At 34.5% G+C, this 20,874-nt stretch overlaps 1 protein-coding gene and 1 non-coding gene across 2 annotated transcripts; one reads left to right on the plus strand and one right to left on the minus strand.

Moving 5' to 3' along the window:
• Positions 1-1,305: 1,305 nt before the first annotated feature.
• LOC113395660 (apyrase-like) lies at positions 1,306-16,935 on the plus strand. The gene is made up of 11 exons (XM_026633317.2): positions 1,306-1,610; positions 4,007-4,229; positions 7,934-8,131; positions 10,185-10,315; positions 10,753-10,903; positions 11,801-11,927; positions 13,978-14,135; positions 14,508-14,586; positions 14,956-15,114; positions 16,243-16,397; positions 16,799-16,935. The coding sequence occupies exons 1-11, from the start codon at positions 1,486-1,488 to the stop codon at positions 16,922-16,924; spliced, it is 1,632 nt and encodes a 543-aa protein (XP_026489102.2). The 5' UTR covers positions 1,306-1,485; the 3' UTR covers positions 16,925-16,935.
• Positions 16,936-20,802: 3,867 nt separating this feature from the next.
• On the minus strand, positions 20,803-20,874 carry Trnaa-cgc (transfer RNA alanine (anticodon CGC)). The gene has a single exon. It is a non-coding gene; the product is annotated as a tRNA-Ala (tRNA).

Genomic DNA, 20,874 nt, shown 5'->3' on the forward strand with positions numbered 1-20,874 from the left:
CGCCGTTCCAATTTGTCATTATTATCAAAATAAATCTTGTATATCTCTCAAGACTCCATATACGTATTGCATCTGGTTGGAGGTTTCTTGCTCAGTAATCTAATCAAAAACTTTAAAAGGATCCCATTATACAATTTTTATTTTCATTAACAAATTAGACATATTCCTAATTGATATGAGGAATCCTTATCAGCTTCATCATCTCAGTCAGAAGACGTTCCGTACTGGACAAAGGCCTCCTAGGGCTCTCACCACGGCCAGTTTTGATTTTTCTGTAACCAACGGCCTCTCGCGATACTTACAAGATTTTCAGTCAGTGTAGGGGGGTTGCCCACGCTGCATCTTCCGGTAATTTGTCGCCACTTGAGAACTTTGGTGGCCCAGCGGCCATCGGTTCAACGTCCGACGTGCCCCGCCCACTGCCATTTCAGTTCGTCAATTCTTCGAGCTAAGTCGGTTTTTGGTATGCCTATAGATCGCGTCAATTCTGATTCGATCTCGTAAAGAAAGTCCGAGCATAACCTTCTTCATAGCCCTTTGAGTGACCTGACCTTGATAAAAGATATAATTAAACTTATATTATGTATTTGTATAAATCATTCGAACACACAAAAATCCACTCATGACGTTGTTTTAATGTCTTTAAATAATTCGTACAAGATGATTTGATTTTCCATACTTTAAAGATATTCATGTTTTCTTTCTTTGTATCAACAACCCTCGAAATAATTGAATTGTTAATGATTCGTACATTGCTGAGGATATTGTTCTGAACCGTGGATATGTAGTGATGAGTTTTGCACAATAAGTGATCATATGCACGTCGTAAGAGATGATTAAAGATGTTATAACTCTTGTGCCTATAATTACCCTGGTTTACTTACCCTTCACAGCACTTAACTACAACGCAAAGTATAGAATATGTCTGCCATTAAAGTAACTGATGAGAAATTATTCCCCTAGTCGGACTTGACACTAAACATAACTACCGAGTGATTTAGAAGTTCACGAGTACTTGTGTATTGGCGCGTCATGGTCGGATAGTTAGGATAAACTTTCACATTGATAATAAAACTAAGAAAGAAATAATTAAAAAAAAAAACAACGATATAACAAGTCGAAGGCTTTCTTGAATTAATTTAATTATTCGTGTAACGAAGTGCGCGCTTGCGTCGTGATACGTGCCGTACGACCGTTCTGGATGATGTTTTTGTCTTAATGTCTCGTCACTGTATATTAGCGAATCAGTCTCGAACTTTGGAGTCTAGTGTCAATTACGATTGACAAATGATTTCGCTACTTTTACCGCGATAAGACGAAACGCCGGAGACCGATAATGTAGCCGTTGACTAACCCATCAAGTCACTCAATTCACTGTCAGTGATACAACTTATTCAGTTTGTATTTAATTCAGTGAGCGTGTAGACGTCTATGGATAAACGTCAAGTATATTAAATGTATACAATAAAATATTGAAATATCAATATGCGTTCGATAATATTTGAAATATTGCAGTTTCATTTTATATTTGGTGTTGTTTTAACATTCGCTCTACCTTTCGAAGGATTGTATGAACTTGACATTATTCATTACAACGATTTTCATGCAAGGTAAGTTTTGTTTAAATATTTGAAAACCTAATTTAAGTAATTGCGTATATTTCTTGTTAGCAATACAAAATAATAATTATTTAATTCAGGATCAGTAAGAATTATAAATCGACGTTATTGTAAATTTTTATTTGGGTTATATAGATCAACACATATGCTCGTATAGCTGTTTTTGGTAAAGTTCTTAGAAAAGATCGTCCCATAGAACATGTATTTAATAAATGCTCAGTGCTGTAATCTGTATCAATAATATTCATTTTATTATTCATAATTTTTCCTCCAGTTGCTATGGTAACCAAGTTATAACGTAAACTATTGAAAGGCAAAGAGTAACAAAAGCGAATGCAAATACCCGGTAGTGTGTGCAATCAATAATTTATTAATACGTAAATTATTAACAATTAACGTGACGATACTTATAACGTATAAAAAAAGACGCGTCGTTTCGTACTACCGAGTATTTGTACTCAGAACTCCGTCATTTATGAACTGAATTGGAATAATAGTTTGCAAGGGTAAAATTCCCGTTTGGTCGGTAAAATTTCATATTGATATAATACGTGTTGTTGCATCGCTAGAATATTCCGTACGCTCCATCTGCCTTATGTTTTTTAGTCCGAGGTTTCAAAGCACAAAATATAACATTTACTTATGTTATTGTTGATGTAATTGGAACTTAACAGCACACAATTTAACGTATAAACTCTACTTACATGTAAAGAAATCTTGGAAGTCATTTTTATATAAACTGCTCCCCGTTATTATTGACGTATCAGTTTATGAAGGTACTTACAAATTTATCGTAGATGTATCTGGTGACAATAGAACAATTTCGTATTATGCAGCTGAATCAATAATGGAGTCAGATGATGTATAGTGCAACTTTACAATGGCTTCTATAAAACCCTCGAGTTTCAGCTCATTTTTATTTGACAAGTCCCATAAGGCGTTTATATTACAATAGATAAACAGACTATCAAATGGAATACATAGTGGTCAGTGGTAACACCACTCATAGACATTGGAGCTGTAAGAAATATTAACAATTCCTTACATCATTCATGTGTCACCAATCTTGATAACTAAATTATTAGGTCCTTTATACCTGGCTCACTCACCCTTTAAACCAAACATCAATATTAAGTATTCATTGGTGTTTGGTTGTGCAATTAGTTTATTGGGTAGTACCTACACAAACGAACTGAATGATACATACGACTGTGTACATCCGGAAGCGAAATAATTTATCCGAAAAAGCTTAACTTACTTACATTACAATAGCAGCCTGTAAATTTCCCACAGCTGGGCTAAAGGCCTCCTCTCCCTTTGAGGAGAAGGTTTGGAGCATATTCCACCACGCTGCTCCGATGCGGGTAGGTAGGATACACATGTGGCAGAATTTCGTTGAAATTAGACACATGCAGGTTTCCTCTTGATGTTTTCCTTCACCGCCGAGCACGAGATGAATGATAAACACAAATTAAGCACATGAAATCATCGGTTAAGATGCACGCGTTCTAACCACTGGGCCATCTTACTTAGTGTTAGTTATTTTTTTCTATTAATGTTTCATTGCTGCCAAAAGCATTCTCTTCTCTTAAAAAGATAGTTTGCAGTTTATTCACCACGCTTCTGAAATGCTGATTAGAATTATAATAATTATATTAGAATTTTATCTAAATAATCCTTTTTTTCCACCGCCATGCACGAGATTCTCTCACTATGCCATAAAAATTACCGTATCTTTTGATCAGACCTCGCACTGTTCACAAATATTCAACAAGATTTCGAGAGGACAAAGTCGAGTACATTCTTCCTAGGGCAGAGTATTTGTTTTGTTTCAATATTTTACATTTGCTTGTAGCTAAATTTAAAACTTATGTTAAATTTGTACAGGGTTGTATGAATGGTGGAAGTGCTCGTTGGTTATAATCGTTGACGGTCATACAGGTTACAAAAATATAGATGTATATGATTGTTCATCCTACCCGGTTATTAAATTTAACACCGTAAAATGATTAAAGTATATTTTAATTGTCATTATGATTTTAAAACTTAACCATAATGTATTAAAAAAGACTTGACGTGATGACGTATTAACTAATTAATTTTAAGTAGCACTTATTTGTTATTTGTTTTGTGCAAAGACTGATTGTTACTAAGTTTGTTAAACTAAGGATTTCTGGCTATCTGTATATACGATAGAAGATAAGATACATTAATTCTATTAAACAATCGTGGCGTCTGATTTAGATCCACGAGTTTCATCATTTGGGCCATCTCGGCTTTTTAATAAATTCTTACTCGCTGTAAAATCAGAATAACCTCATAATCTTCTAAGCAATTGCCTAGCAGTGGAAAATTTACTTTGCAATTGCATAATTTTTACATTTTAGATTTGAGGAAACATCAGTGGAAACTCCAACATGTCGGTACAACAATTACTCCTGCCTCGGTGGATTTCCTCGTCTGTTTAAAAAGATTGAATCGTTGAAGAAGGAGAAACCAGATTCCATACTGCTAAACGCTGGTGATAGTTTCCAAGGAACTTATTGGTATACACTTCTGAAGTGGAATGTCACTCAGGAATTTATGAATTTGCTGCCACACGATGCCCATGTAAGTATAATTTAAGTTAAATTCTATTTTTATATTTTTATTAATATTTATATATAATAATGACTTCCAAATCTGTTAATATGTCGGCAATTTTCAGCAAATAGCCAATACCGGAAAACTTCTTTTATTGCACAAGTCGGTCCGCCAGTTCTTTTAATCTCTCATCTCACTCTTGTAATCCGACTCGAAATACTTTTTTAGACCAGATTGTAACTACAGGCACAAGGGACATAACATCTCAGTTCCCAAGGTTGGTGGCGCATCGGCGATGTAAGGAATGGTTAATATTTCTTACAGCGCCATTGTCTATGGGGGGTTGTGACCACTTAGCATCAGGTGGCCTATTTTCTCGTCCACCTACCTATGTTATATAGAAAAAGACCATGGTTTGTCCCACCCAGACCAAGTTTTCTAACTAATAATTAACTTACGAAAGATAATGTTATTATTATTTGATATCATTCGATTAAACTTTAAGATTAAAAGAATAATTAGATATAACAATTTTATTACATAACGATAATATAATGATAATGATTACGCATAAATATAGAATAGCACTGAAATTAAAAACGATGGAAATTTCTTGACCATTGAAATGATAGAACGTGTGCGACTTAATTCAAGCTAACAACAGATGCGTTGATCAGATTGTTTCCCAAAGGTTGTGTATCAGAGATCGCTTTTTTAGTGAAAGGGTCCCCTGGTTCCGGTTTGTAAAAGAAAAATAATAGCCGTTAAATGTCCCATTTCTGAGGAGGTTTGGAGTTTACTCCACCATGCTGCTTAAATATGGATTGGTGGATTAATTTCATGTGGCAAATTCTATTTGTCGAATGCAGTTTTCCTCTTCACGTTGTTTTCCTTCACTGCCACGAGATGAACTGTAAACACAATAAGCACATAAAATTCAGTGATGTATGATCGGCTTTGAACACAGAATCATCGGATAAAATTCACGTATTCTAATCGCGGTTCTTTACAGAAACTTTGTACTTTTATTAAAAACTAGGTGTTCCCGCGACTTAATGCGTTTGAATTTAACAAAAAAGAAAATGCTGTAGCCTAAGTTACTCCATATCACATTAGCTATCTGCCATTGAAAGTCCTATCATTATCGGTCCAGCCGTTCCAGAGATTAGCCAGAATAAACAGACAGACAGACAAAATTTTTATCGGTATATATAATGTAAATACCGTGTATACATAAGCATTTAGTAAAAAGCGGTTATTTTAGTATAACAAACAGACACTCCATTTTTTTTTATTATATGCATAGAAGATATGAATTTGTTTTCTATTCTACTCACTCAAGCGGAATAAGGTGACATAAATGAATAATGGAATGATTTTGTTTTAAATTCAGTGATCAAATTAATTCAATGGCCAAATAGAGAATGGAAGAGCAATGGCCATAAAATGTGTCCGGGAATATTTCCGTAATTTTCCGGTGCTGTGAATTTCCCTTTACTTCCCGTTGTACACCGATACTGTATTGACACTATTTTTTGTACGTTTTTGTGTTAAATTAAACTAGTTTCGTCCGCGGCTTTGCCCGCCTTTTAGGGGTTTAGTTAAAAAATAAATGCCCTTCCTAGGAGTTGAATGTTGTTTCATATCAAATTTCATTGACTTCGGTTCTGTGCTTGTCGTGAAAGAGCAACCGACTGACAGATAGACAGACAAACAGATTTACTTTCACATATATAATATTAGTATAGATATAGATTATAACATAATTTATATATTTTTGACGACCTCCGTAGTCGAGTTGTGTGTACACCGGTTTTCATGGGTACGCTCCGAGGTCCCGGGTTCGATTCCCAGCCGAGTCGATGTAGAAAAAGTTCATTAGTTTTCTATGTTGTCTTGGGTCTGGGTGTTTGTGGTACCGTCGTTACTTCTGATTTTCCATAACACAAGTGCTTTAGCTACTTACATTGGGATCAGAGTAATGTATGTGATGTTGTCCAATATTTATTTATATTTATTATATGCATTCTTCAAGTAACATATCAAATTAAGGCTCTTGTTTTTTTTAATTATTATGTTCTACTCCTGTTCTTAAGAATATTAATATGAACAATAATTCTGTCATCAAGGAAAGCTTATCTTTATAATAGATTTTTCTAGTTGATACAGACTGATACTTAGATAAGTTTGTAAACATTTTTAATATTTCGAACGTAAGTGACTGTTATAAAAAAAACATTGATAACCTAAACAGTCATAAATACAATAGGAAGGGCAGCAGGGCTTTGTGTAATCTCGACTGGATCGGTAACGGTTCAATGGACATAACATCTTAGTTCCCATGGTTTGTAGCGTAATGGAGTAAGGAGTCGTTAATATTTCAGTCACAATAAGTCAGAAGTGCCCATTTAACCACCAGGTGGCCTATTTATCAGTCCACCCACATAATAATTATATAAAAACAAACTAAATTTAATTAAATAATAATCCTTTCGGTGAATATAGACAACTAAAAATAGTTGTATGTGGTAAAAACCACTCGGCAATGTTTATCGTTTACGCTTCGTATAGTTTTGTGATGAGTGAATGGTTTGTATCTAAACAGGACTGTAATTAAACTGGATCAAATTCAATTACTGTGTGCCGTATATGCACATAGGTATTAAAGTAAACTATTGATAAAGCTCACATGTTCTATGACTAAAATGTTTCACATCTGTGTATCTCTTACTCTTTGATATCATGTATAAAAGTCGAAACATTGTATATGTAAGACAGTGCGTCACAGTCCGTATAATTGTACCGTCTCGTTAATAAATCGTGAACCAGTTAGTGACTTTCATTATCCTCAACATCAGCCCAGCAATAACTGCAACACTATGCCTACAAAATGTAGATAACCATAAAAAGTCACGCCTGCATAATAAAGCACGACTCTTAAAATTATCAGACATATAGTCAGATCTTACCAGCAAAGGAAATTGGATCATCTTTAAAAACTTAACTACTTAAACGATTTTGTACTTTAACAAAAGATATTAAGGTGCAATTTACGTATGTAGATTTTTATAATGTACTCATGATAGAGAAAATCACAATACACATTTGATTTGACACTGAATACATAATGTTATACATTTCCGTTCTTAAATTGCATGATGGTTCAGGTTATTATGTAATTTATTTGTAAATTGTGGGAATAACCTTATTAAATACATATATCCTCTAAGAATGATAACCGGACAACGAGATATTATCATCTAGTAATTATTATTCATTATATATGTTGGTATATTATGTGATTTAAATAAGTGGAAGATATAAGAACTTGTTACAGTAAATCACATGAATCTTAACCATTGGTTGCGGGATCAAGGCAGGCAATCAGCAATGAAATTTCATTTGCTTATGTACTTTATCTCGTAATCAACGGTGAAGGAAAACATCGTGAGGAAATCGTGGGATGAAGTCGTAACCACACGTTGGTTACGTTCCTGGAGTCGTAAGAGTGAAATCATAACTAAGCAAGCTTAGGATTAATAAGTGTCAAACCTTCTCTTGGAGAGGAGGTCTTAGCCCAGTCGAGGAAAAGTTAACATATTTTAAATTTTCGAAATTCGAATTTTAATTTTATTTTTTTGTTCGTTTTTTTTTCTACTGGCTGAACATTTAACTGTATTAATTTGAAACGTGTTTTGTAATGATATTCAATTGTTATTCATTTGATACAGGCAATTGGTAACCATGAGTTTGATGATGGACCACAAGGCCTGGCTCCGTATCTCAAAGCCTTAAAAGCACCCGTTATAGCTGCTAACATGGATACTAGCAAGGAACCAGCTTTACAAGGACTGTACAAACCAAGCATAATCATTGAACGTAAGAAAAGAAAAATCGGCATCATAGGTCTTATAACAACAGACACTAAGGTGGGTAGTGTTTAATTAGATGATATATTATTAAAGTTTTGTTGGTCTAGTGGCTAGATATATGGACTCAGTTCTCGAGGTCCTGGGTTTAAAACCCCAGGTCAGGCCATTAAATAGTTAATGGGTTTTACTATCGACAAAAATATCGAAAACAGCCTGGAGTCTGAAAGTTGAATGTGCGTACGTTCTCGTGCCTCGGAGAGCACGTAAAACCGTTGGTCGTACGCTTGAACTCTCCAATCGCATCGGATTTCCTATTTGATTATGAGGGAATTGAGTGCAGCTGTGTTATCTCAAACACTTTTGCATAGTTTGTCACTGTAGCCGAACTCGGTCAAGATGACGTCACAGTTTTAATAAGTTATGTCGAGATAAACCAAGTTTATGTTGGCATAACATATTTATATCTATATAAGTATTATACAGTGGATCCCCTTTTAGAGTGGATCCACTTTTTGCAGGGCAGTATCGGACTATCGAATTTGTCGGATTATAGAGTACCGCTTAAGACACCCTATAGTCCCGAATTTTTTACAAAATAGTACCTTGTAATCCGACAAATTACATATCCAATGATAAGATTCTATATGTTATACTCTGAAGTATAACATAAGGATACGAATGCGAATGCGGATTTTTTTACGTTCACATCTTCAGATGCGGATGCGGATTTATTTTTATTAATTAATAGCAGAAATTAAAAATTAGAGCATTTAACTTTATAAAAATAAATTTAAAATAAAATTTAGATACATAAACAGTTCAGTAGCTAAGTTCCACCAGCGTCCTTTCTGATCATTTTATTTCTGAATAAAAATCAATAAAAAAATATATTGAAATAATATCGTTTTCCGTCTCGCATTTTTAAATTTAGACCGATAATTATTGTTTAAATATTGAAAAATATCCAGTGTTTAATCGTTTTTATAAATCAGAAGAAAAAAATAGATTTTAATTGATAATTTTTTTTTAATAAATTTTCGAAGTTGCATTTTTGACTTATTTTGAAAAAATCTAAAAAACGCGATAACTCAAAAATGGTTCACTTTTGCATAATGCATATGGGGGTTAAAATTATCGCAAATAGTCACCCCTATCACCTCCTAACGGGAATACGTCGAATTACCAAAAACCCTGTATATAAATTACTTGTATTTATTGTTCATCATTCCTATCGTTAACATGATATTCAACACGTTTTCACGTGGAAAATGTATCAGCTTTTCACTTTCACTCGATATGATATTGATGATAAGCGTATCTTAGCTGTCTTTGTATATCATAATACTATATATGTTAAACGAATATATCGATTAAGCCATCGAAATTATTAAAAAAAAAAAAAAGTGTATATTTAGAATAATTTATAATTACAACAAAAAAATCGGCATCACAGATGAGACAGACAGACAGACAGACAGCTTGTACATGTTCCACTGCTAGCCAAGGTCTCCTTCCTACTTTGAGAAGTTTGAGAAGTTTATAATAAATGAAAACCAATAAATATAAACATGTCGAGTTTTTTTTTTAAATATGTATGATTTTCAAACATGCTAGAAGATGTACATTGTATACACTATTTAGTTGCTCACTACATAGTCCAGTTTTAATAAAAAGCTCGTGTGTTATGTATGACGAGGTATGACGGTATAAAAATCGTCATGCCGTTTGTCGTCGCGGCATACGAGTCGCGATGCTATAATAGTAATAGTTACAGGCTGTAAATTTCCCACTGCTGGACTAAGGCCTCCTCTCCCTTTGGGGCGAAGGTTAGGGTTGGTGGATTCACAGGTGGCAGAACTACGTTGAAATTAGACACATCATGTGGTTTATCATATCATCACGTTGAAAACTTCGTGAGTAAACCTGCATGGCTTATCACGATGTTTTCCTTCACCCCCTAACTCGAGATGAATTATAAACGCAAATTAAGCATATGAAAATTTAGTGGTGCTTGCCTGGGTTTGAATCCGCAATCATCGGTTAAGATGTACGCGTTTACTCGGTGCTGAAAGATGTTTCATATAAATGCTTTTATTTTATCGAATTGCAGATCTTATCTTCAGCGGGTAACGTGGAATTCACTGATCCACGTGAAGCTGTGAGACGGGAAGCTGAAGCGCTGAACGATAAGGGAATTGATATCATAATTGTACTCTCGCACTGCGGCCTTGACGTGGACAAGTGGGTATTATCGCAGAATTATCTTTAATTCTATTCAAATAAAATAATACCAACACGGTAAAAATATTTTATAGTTTATGCTAAATAAAATGTTTATGGGTTGAGGAACTTTTGTAATCTGACAAAAAACTTGTTAGAATGGGAGGTCCTAGCTTTCCTTGGGATTAATGCTGAGTGCATTAATCCCAAGGTATACTACATGGTATACTAAATTTCATTTACTTCAAATAAACAATTTATCATGTACTTGTTTGTGGTATGTGTTAAAAATTTTGTCGCATATATACAAGATTTTCAAACAGTGTTCGGTCACTTTAATAAGTGGCAATTCCGGATTTCATGGATTTTGGTTCTATTCTCTGATATTTTCAATTTTAACGTAGGTATACTGTTTACGTAATTTTTTAATAAAATTGATGACTTCATAATATTTTCAGAGAACTTGCCCGTGATTATGGCGAACATATAGATATAATAGTAGGCGGTCATACCCACTCATTGTTATGGAACGGTCCAGCGCCGAGCGGAGAGGAAGTAGCCGGACCATACCCTGTGTTCGTTGAAACGAACACCAACAAAAAACATAAGGTATGTCTGACTAAAACTTTAGAAAATTATAATGGAGACTGACGACATAAATATGGTCGAGAGAAAGGTCTATTCTCATTGTGAGGTAGTCAGGAAAAATAATAATAGTTTTTTTTTCACAAATCACCTTATCACAGATTAAATACAATCATTATAGTTTTTATCTTCTAAATCAGTATACTGGTAATTATTTAACAACACTTTTACACTGCTGACTAATAGATTCTATCCCGAGCAACCTATTTATACATCTCACGCAATCCCCGTCCACTCTCCTCAACTCGTCTACCCTCCAACACAGCAGGAATTAGGCGCTAGACGTCACTTTACCTTTTACCTTTCACCAATAATATTGTCGATTGAGCTAAGCGACCGTCTAATGCAAACTGGCAACCAAATGAGGATGTGGTGGCTAGTGATCACCTTCAGCCGATTGACACTGACAGACATTGGCACTTTAGGGTACCAATTCTACCATAGATACCAGTTCTTAAATCATAAATGGTCGCACTGACTCACTCTCCATCTGAATCTTGTAAAATAAATCTGAGTGCTTTTAATTGATAGTAAGGCTTTGTTCGAGCTAGTTTGGCCCACCCACATATCACGTACTTTACCGCTAAATAACAGTACTCATATATTGTTGTATTTAAAGAGTGAGTGAGCCAGTGTTAATACAGGCACAAGAGACATAACATCTTAGTTCGCCAGGTGATGGTTAGCGCCAATATTTTTGAGTGCTGGTGACATTTGCTAGTCCGTCTACATATTTTATATTAAAAAAAAGTTTCTATATTCAACGTTCTGTCAAGTTTTCAGATGCCCAAACTATTCTATAAACTATTCTTATTATATACATTATTTCCTTTTGAAAGTTTAAAAGGTTTTTCGTTTTAGGTTTTGATAGTTCAAGCTTCAGCTTTTACTAAGTATATGGGAAGTCTGACTGTTTCCTTCGATTTTCGCGGTGACTACGTGAAATGGGTCGGAGGTCCCATATTCTTGGATCGATCTCTACCTGAGGGTGTGTATTAAAATAGAAACATTAGTTATAAGTGTTATATTTCAAGTCTGATTGTTGTATTCAAGAAACGCTTAACAGTGGCACGTGACCATTTCATTCACATAATTGAATTTTTGGCTGCTTCGTTGGTCTAGCTAGCTTATAAACAGGTGGCACAGAAAGTACCGCTACATGTGCGGAAAGGCCGCGTTATACCGACCCGATCCCGCAGCCTATCCAATACCGACGACAGCCACCGGGTGGGTCCACACAATCTCACATAACCCGGTTTCCCCTCCAGGGGTTCTGGTACCTTTCTGAATGTTTCCATTGCTTGAAAGAAAAAATGCTGGGTTCAAATTTGGGGTCAATAAAAAGTTATCGGGTTTTTCTGTCGATAATTGTTTACTCTCAGAAAGCAAGTAATGTCGTTGATCTTGTCTGTACTCTTCTCGGTCGTATCCTATCTTGCCAACCCATCGGTTTATAAGAGCAAGGGAACAGGGAGTGGATTCTGTGTGCGCACACTTGTGCATTATAACAGATCGCTGATGTCTTGCGCTGATCGCTTGTCCCTCTTGAGAATGCCCGCTGTGGATGAAACTGGTCTGGACATTAACGTCAAATTTGACATTTCCAATTGTTCTGCAACAATCAGTTATGTCAAATTTGAGACTGAGTGTCTATACTCGTCCTTAATGATGTATGTAAAATATATATCTACTTGTCTAATTTTCGATAAATTTGGAATATACAATAGAGTTGATTACGCTGATCGAATGGAAAAAAGAAAAAGGGACTTAGCCGACGATTTGAAAGAAATATTTGAGAATAAAAGCCTCATTTAACTCCGTGTTTTTCGTATCAGAAGTTGACGAAATCGAACTAAAATGATAAAAAAGTATATGTATCGCTGTCAATGCGCGGCCAAAAAAAGGATTTTCAGAAACTTCATATGTTTTTTCACGAAAAAAAACCACTGTTGCCGATGTCGCTGAACTATCGTGATTAACTTTTTACGTTTCAGTAGCGTTCTGTGAACTGTTCAACTCAGTACGTCCACCATGTTACACGTAAATGCGGCAACGCAGCACTTGACTATATATATAAACATATAACGACGTAATATGCGTTAACATTAATGATAGATTTCAGTCACATTTTCATAGAAGTATTTAAATTTAAATATCAAACTGCGTATTAATTAGATTTAAAGTCGTAAATTATTAATCAAAAGGACATAATTTTTTCATTACAATTTATAAAATGCGAACAGAAATGAATGAACGTTGACATGACATTAACTACATGAAAATTAACCATCTCTATGGGTAGTGATTAAAATACCAAAAGACAACACTTAAATCTGTCATGTCGTCATTACACTTTTACAAAAATATAATTAAGTGCTATCATTATTGATAAATTATTTATAAGCTTTATGTTATGAACTTGACCTCGATATCAAACTACTACAATTATAATTATACAATATATGCTGCCCCGTTATATCTGTTTGATTGATATTATATAGTTGTTTTTCAATAATTCGGCTATTAAACACAAAATTTTTAACATATGATATTCGAATAGGTATTTATTTTTTGATGGTAACAAGAAATAATCAATAGAAACTTAAATTATTATAAATTATTTTAAATTGAAATTCATTTTAAATTGAAACTTCTATAAAATTTGTCATTATAAATTATTAAAATTTTCCGTTCAATATATAGTCTTTATAAAAAAGTGATACGCGACTATGAAATATTTCCTAATACAGTCTTTGATATTTTTTATTTTACTGAATCTTTTTTATTTAAATCTTATCTTAAAAACATTGATTGCTAAGGTTAATAATACAATTCAAGACGAAGAGGTACAGATGATAAAAGGTTTGAGCTTGTGTTCGTTTATTTTTATACATATGTATAAACAAATATATTTATATATTATTTGATAATATATGTAACTATTTGGCCTTGCCGGTATTTCTCGGTTTTTATTTAACATTCAATTTAATCTCGTAACGCATATCAGTAAGAATATTTCTATTTACATGACAATAAAGACGATGACATCAAAACTCGCCTAGCACCGTACGCGGAGATGGTCCACAAAGCGGAGCAAGAAGTGATCGGGGAGAGTAAAACTACATTATATTTCGAGAAGTGTGTCTTCGGGGAGTGCGCGCTTGGCGATCTTTTGGTTGACTCGTTAACTGAATTTGTAAGTACGAAAGATTGAGGAATAGTCCGAGTCAATATACAGACTTGTGACTTTTTTTAAACTTATATTGAACAACAAAACTTTATTATACAAAAGGGCTTAACGCTATTTCACTCTGTACCAGCTGTAAATATTTATTATTGTAAGCAATATATATCACCTACTCTTCAAAACGCCGCCAATTACCAGTTCTTTAATGTACTTTGTAACTTAAAATTATCTCAGCTTTCAAACTGGAATCCAATTTGCTTTTTGGCGGTGGGTTAAATGTAAGTGGCTGGTACAGAACCTACCCCATTGGTATGCTACTGAAACGACAAACCATTATTAAACAACAACAGTTCACAACAATGTATTCTATATTGATTTCAGGGAAAGACGCTGCGATCTAATATCAATTATATATCGTTTATTCAACGCGGTAACATCAAGTCTACCATACCGAGTGGAAGTGAGTATTACAATACCGGGCCGATGTTCATTGGTTTGGCAGTGAAAGAGCGACAGACAGACAGACAGAGTTACTTTCACATTTATAATATATATATTAGTATAGATACAGATTTATGGCTTTAAAGTTAAAATAATACATCTTATGATTGAGACATTCAGTGTAGTTCCAAGCACATGAGATATTTGTAATTCCAAGTAGCGTATTGGTGATAAAAGTTATGGTGGTTATTTGTTTTTTTTTTTTTGTTGTTTTTTTGTTTTTTGTTTATGGTCGTTGTGTTACCATTCGCCTACCATAAGGCGCCCACGGCAAGTTCGCCTATTTATTAGAAATAAAAAACACACTTTTTAATATTATTCGTTTTAGAAATAACCAAAGGAGTAATATTCGAACTATTACCGTTCAACGATCGCATACAATCATTCGAACTGCAAGGCAAGGACGTGAAGCTAGCCCTCGAACGAAGTGTTTCCGACGCGTGGGATATGACACCATTCAAGGGACCTTATGTCTTGCAACTGTCAGGTTTGTTAATTGCATGTATATTATTTTAAAAAATCTATCTACATTTGGCGCCAAAATTATGAAACTTTATTTAAATGAAATTTTTAATGTCAAATAAAGTACATTACTTAAGTTAGAATTGGAGTTTGTCGATAACATTTTTTAAATTTTGTTTACGGTTTTCAATTTTTTTTCTTATACTCTAACCAGCCAGTAATATAATTTCGGCTCTCTAAAATTAATTAGGTTTTGAATTGTAACAATTTAGTAAATTGCAATCAAGAATTCTCTTTATTTTTCTGCACATCTACGGCTGGAGCCTCAAAATGAGACCATAACCGATTTTTTATGTGCAGCTATCGTCCCATAATCACTGGGACAAAAATCGGCTTACTCTATTAATATATAAGATTATAAGGAGAATTAGTGTACTTTCCGAACGTCATACGTCAAACTGTCAAATTGCTTTTAAATTAATTCGACTTTGGCGGGAGGCAGCGCGAAATACGGTCAGGCGTATCATTGTTATACTGTTTTTGTAATAACATTAGAAAACCACAAATTAAAATATTTTGCTATTAATTATTTTAATTTTATGTTCTTGTAAAATTTTTTTTTAATAGTAATTTTGTTTTGTTAATAATGTTGTTAGTCGTTGGCCGTGTCTGTAAGCATCCACGAAACCATCCACATCGAAGTCGGCGCATTGTGTTTCATCGAAGTTGTTATTAATAATTTAATTTTGTAAATACAGTATGCAAAAGACCCTGAACGATTGATGGAGCGATGTATGAATTTGTATTCACTTCTGTTGCTATACTACAATGTACCACGCGTTCCACCTGCCTTTTATTTTACAATCTGAGTTTCATAGCAAAGCGCTCAAACATAATGATGTCTAAACAACATATTATTGTGATTTGAGCAAAACATAACCTACCTAGATATATATATTTCCAAATTTGGAGGCTTCGCGTGCTTCCATTTACATATTGACCCCGCCCCCCCCCAAGGTCTCATTAGCCATAGTATTTAGGCGAAAGGCTTCTAAGTACTATGTCAACCCCAAATAAATAAGTACGAGTGACTAGTGATGCGAGGAAGGAGGAAGCCAGGGCATCTGATAATTTTCCTTTACATTCGTTCTAGGTTTGCAAGTTACATATAATGTGTCTAAACCGCAAGGACAAAGAGTGACGTCAGTGTCCGTTGGTTACGAAAAGTCAGATGTGCCGCTAGACCCTGAAGCTTTCTATCACTTGATCGTACCAGCTTATTTGGCTGATGGAGGGGATGGATTTACAGTAAGAATTATTAAATTTATTTACACAAATTATACAAAAGGTACACTGCCAAGACTTCCTATCATGCAACCCTAAGTTGAATTCAGAATATTTGGTGCAATATCATAATGTAAGATCGATTTAGGATAGCAACAATATAGGTAACACACACACACACACACACACACACACACACACACACACACTTAAACTAGTGTCACTCGCGGCTTTGATCTCATTTTAGGGGTTGGACGTCAGGTCTTTGCCATATAAAATCCTATGTCCTTCATAGGAGTACAATCTTATTTAATTTCAAATTTCATTAAATTCGGTTCAGTAGTTTGCCAATGAATGAGCAACAGACACAGACAGACAGACATTTAAATAAAAATTGAATCTTATGCTATATTTTTTTATTTCAGATGTTTAAAAATGGAAAGAGGAATGTTGAAGTAATCGGTCGTGATCAGAAAATTATAGAAAATTATATCAAGAAACATACACCGATAAATGTCATAAAAGATGATAGAATCGTAATTAATAATTAAATTGAAGCCATAACGACATTAAAATGTTTAATATATTATTTATTTATAAACAAATATATTTTTGATAAATATAATGTTAATAAAAGATTATATATTTACAAGTCGAGAATCAATTTATAATCCTTTTCATGAAAGAAGTCCCGCGGTGGATTGTGGAACTAAAAAATACTTTCAAATTTGACAGGTCGGCCATGTTGTCGTTTGTCGATGTGAATGGTCAGTCAATGTTATCAAGTTCGTTTGTTGTGGTAGATGTTTGTGTGTTTTTAATTAGATTAGTGCGTTAATAAGGATTTTTCGTGATCCCTAAAGTTGTAAAAAGTTCGGCTCGAGAAATTATATTGAAGGTGAAGGAGTTCTGTGATGCGGAATAAAAGAATCAAGGTATTTTAATACCACTAAACAATGTTCGCAAGAGAGTCGCCGCAATGACAGGTTTGTTTTAGGGTTGCCGTGCCAATGATTTTTTTGCCGTTTTATTGTATTGTTGATATATTCCTATTATTTTTGTTTTTAAGATGAATATATATTTAAAAAAAAAACTTGCAAGTGATATATATTTTTTAATTTTAGTATTTTTTATTTGTTCTTAATTTAATTGCAGGCGTGTCCGAAAAAACTGTGACCAGAATTACAAAAGAAGGTATAACAGCATCGAGTACTTCAAAAAAAAATTGTCACACCAGGGAAAAGTCGTCCGCATCCCAAAAAGTTCGACTTGGATGGGTTTGATCTGTGCGCCATACGGGAAAAAAATCACAGTTTTTATATTGTGAGGAAGGAGTTACCGATATTAGGTAAATTACGTGCCGCATTGAGAAAAGACATAAATTTTCAGGGAAGCATCACAACATTGCACAGAATATAACATAACATTGGTTTCAAGTATAAGCGATGCCAATCCAAACGTAAATTTTTTATGGAACTCCATGACATAATCGCATGGCGTGCAAGATATTTGGAAAAAATCCGAAGAAATCCCACTGGAAAAAAGACCGTATCGTATATTTAGACGAGACCTAAATACATAATACTTATCATACAAAAAGTTGTTGGCAAAGTGAGAAGGAGCCGGGACTGATGGTCTCAGAGTCTTTAGGGAGTCACTGGATAATCGCTCATGCAGGGACAGAAAATGGTTTCATAAATGTTGCATTGTTGATGTTCAAATCCCAATCAAAGTCTTCAGATTATCACGACGACATGAACTCAATAAATTTCCTTAAATAGCTGAGGGAAAAACTGATTCCTAACCTACTTGAAAGGTCTCTTGTGGTAATGGATAACGTTCCTTATCACTGTACACAATTACACACGGCGCCCACAATGTCAAGCATCACAAGTAAGTTGCAAGAGTGGCTGCGAGAAAAGGGTATCTATTTTTAAAATACTCGGACAAAAGCTATATTGTTTGATCTTGTCAAAAAAAATAAAGGTCCACCGACATATGCTGTGGATGAATTATTGAAAGCTCACAACCATGAGATTTTAAAATTGCCGCCTTATCACTGCGAACTCAACCCGATCGAAAAAATCTGGAGCCTTGTGAAAAGAAAAGTGGCGGATAAAAACGTGTCCCAAGACCCAAAAAAAATAATGAGTATAACCGAAGAGGCTTTTAAGAGTATCTCAGCGGAAGATTGGGCTGCTCAATGCAAACACGCAGAGCATTTGGAAGAGCAATATTTAAAAAATGACAGCCTTATAGATGAAGAAATGGACCGACTCATCATATCAACGGCTAGTGATAGTGAAACAGAATCGGACTCTGTTTCCATTCGCTCTTCCGACAGTGATGTTAGTATGACCGATGTAACTGATCATAATTATTCAATAAAACTGTGATTTCTTTTTGTTTTTTTCCTTTATTTTGAAAATTGGACCGGAAAATTCAAATTACATAATCAATATTAATAACGATTATATATATATATATATATATATATATTTTAATGTAAAGTTATGATTTAGTATAAAGTTTTTAACAAATTATATTTATAAACAATTAAACATATGTTGATAATATTTTTTTTTTTCTAATTTAATTCAAATGATCGAATTTAGTTTTCCTTACCTAAAGATGAATGTTGTTTACAACAACGGTGAAGTGACTGTCTCTTATTTTATAATCTGAGATTTATATTAGGACTTGAATGTAAATGATGCCGTGATGGCCCAGTGGTTAGAACGCATGCATCTTTCCCGATGATTGTGGGTTCAAACCCAGGCAAGCACCACTGAACATTCATGTGCTTAATTTGTATTTAAAATTCATCATCACAAGGAAAACATCGTGAGTAAACCTGCATGTCTAATTTCAACGAAATTCTGCCACATGTGAATCCACCGACCCGCATTGGAGCAGCGGTTACTGTTGTAAATGATGATTTTGTCGACCTGATTGATTTCGGTTTCGGCGGGCAATCTCAAGGGAGATCAACCAACAAAGCAGGACATATTTTAGTGCACAAGTGTTTGCGCAAAAACAGGTGCACTCTCTATTACCTCACTCTCATAGTCCAATGGGGCGGATGTTCCGACACGATAGGAAAGAGTTCAGACACAAAACCAAACGTTCTACGTGCTTTTCGAGGCACTGGAGAGTACACACTCAACTTCTGGACTTCTGGATTTTACTGAGAATTTATTTACACTAAAATCCAATAACTTTTTTCGGTCCGACTTATGTGCCCAAGACCGGAGACAAGGATCAGTGACCTTGTATCTAGCACCTAGATCAACGAGGCAGTTAGATACATGTAAACAGAAAATATTTGAAAATGAAAACTAGGTTCGTGTTTAATAGAGCCTCACAAACATATAATGTCAATATATCTATACTAGTCAAATGTGATTGGAGTTCATAAGGGCTTCTATGAACGCAATTAGCAGTAGTTTGCGTACGACATCAAGCAAGTTCGTGATACGAGAGTGCCTGACTCTTGGTATCATTAGAAATCGTATTCCAGCGGGCTTAGACAAAGTTTACAAGGCGATTGTCGATTATAGACAAGATCTAAATATCAGTATTCTATGTTTAAATGTTTTTTTTTTTATTTCAAATAAAGAATTAGTATGAGCCGAAGATAAAACAATGCACATTTAGGAAGCTGATTTAAATGAAATCTTTCATTAAGTGTCATTTATTTGTAAACCAATATTTTGGTTCCAAAAAAAATGTAAATATTAAATAACCGTGTTTATTTTTATTATCTATTGGATGAAATTTCATCATAATTATGAAAAAGTTACTAATATATCTCCTTAATTTACGTATTGCTGTACTTCCCGCAGGCCCAGACAAAGTCCAGAGCGATTGCTTACTTTTATTGTCTAATGGACGATCTTTGATCATGATTATGGTAAATAATAAATAAATAAATATTGGACAACATCACATACATTACTCTGATCCCAATGTAAGTAGCTAAAGCACTTGTGTTATGGAAAATCAGAAGTAACGACGGTACCACAAACACCCAGACCCAAGACAACATAGAGTTATGAACTTTTTTCTACATTGACTCGGCCGGGAATCGAACCCGGGACCTCGGAGTGGCGTACCCATGAAAACCGGTGTACACACTACTCGACCAGGGAGGTCGTATGGTAAAGGTGCTCACTTGTATTTTCTTCATTTATGTGTCAGTGGAACATCTTATAAGCACAGGGTCCGAATCTATTTTTTTTAATGCCAGTGCATATGCTATACCACCTGAACCTTTTGCCATATATGTGTGCAGATGTATTTTAATGGTTCCCTCCTACAATAACATAATATATTAATATATATTATATTTTTTGATTATGGCAATGATTAGTCAATTAACATAACTCAGTCGTGAAGATACAAAAAAGGTATCAAAGTTTGATGCGCGTGGAGGTGCTGGGATTTGAACCCAGGACTTTCAGCATGCGAAGCAGACACTCTACCACTGAGTTACACCCCC

Source organism: Vanessa tameamea, chromosome 21, assembly GCF_037043105.1.
Source record: "Vanessa tameamea isolate UH-Manoa-2023 chromosome 21, ilVanTame1 primary haplotype, whole genome shotgun sequence".
Taxonomy (NCBI): Eukaryota; Metazoa; Arthropoda; class Insecta; order Lepidoptera; family Nymphalidae; genus Vanessa; species Vanessa tameamea.

Bases quoted from the DNA above. Each gene is read 5' to 3' on its own strand.
- LOC113395660 (XM_026633317.2), top strand. From the start codon at position 1,486: ATGCGTTCGATAATATTTGAAATATTGCAGTTTCATTTTATATTTGGT. The intron at 4,230-7,933 runs GTAAGTATAATT...CATTTGATACAG, and splicing joins TGCTGCCACACGATGCCCAT to GCAATTGGTAACCATGAGTT. The intron at 16,398-16,798 runs GTAAGAATTATT...TTTTTATTTCAG, and splicing joins ATGGAGGGGATGGATTTACA to ATGTTTAAAAATGGAAAGAG.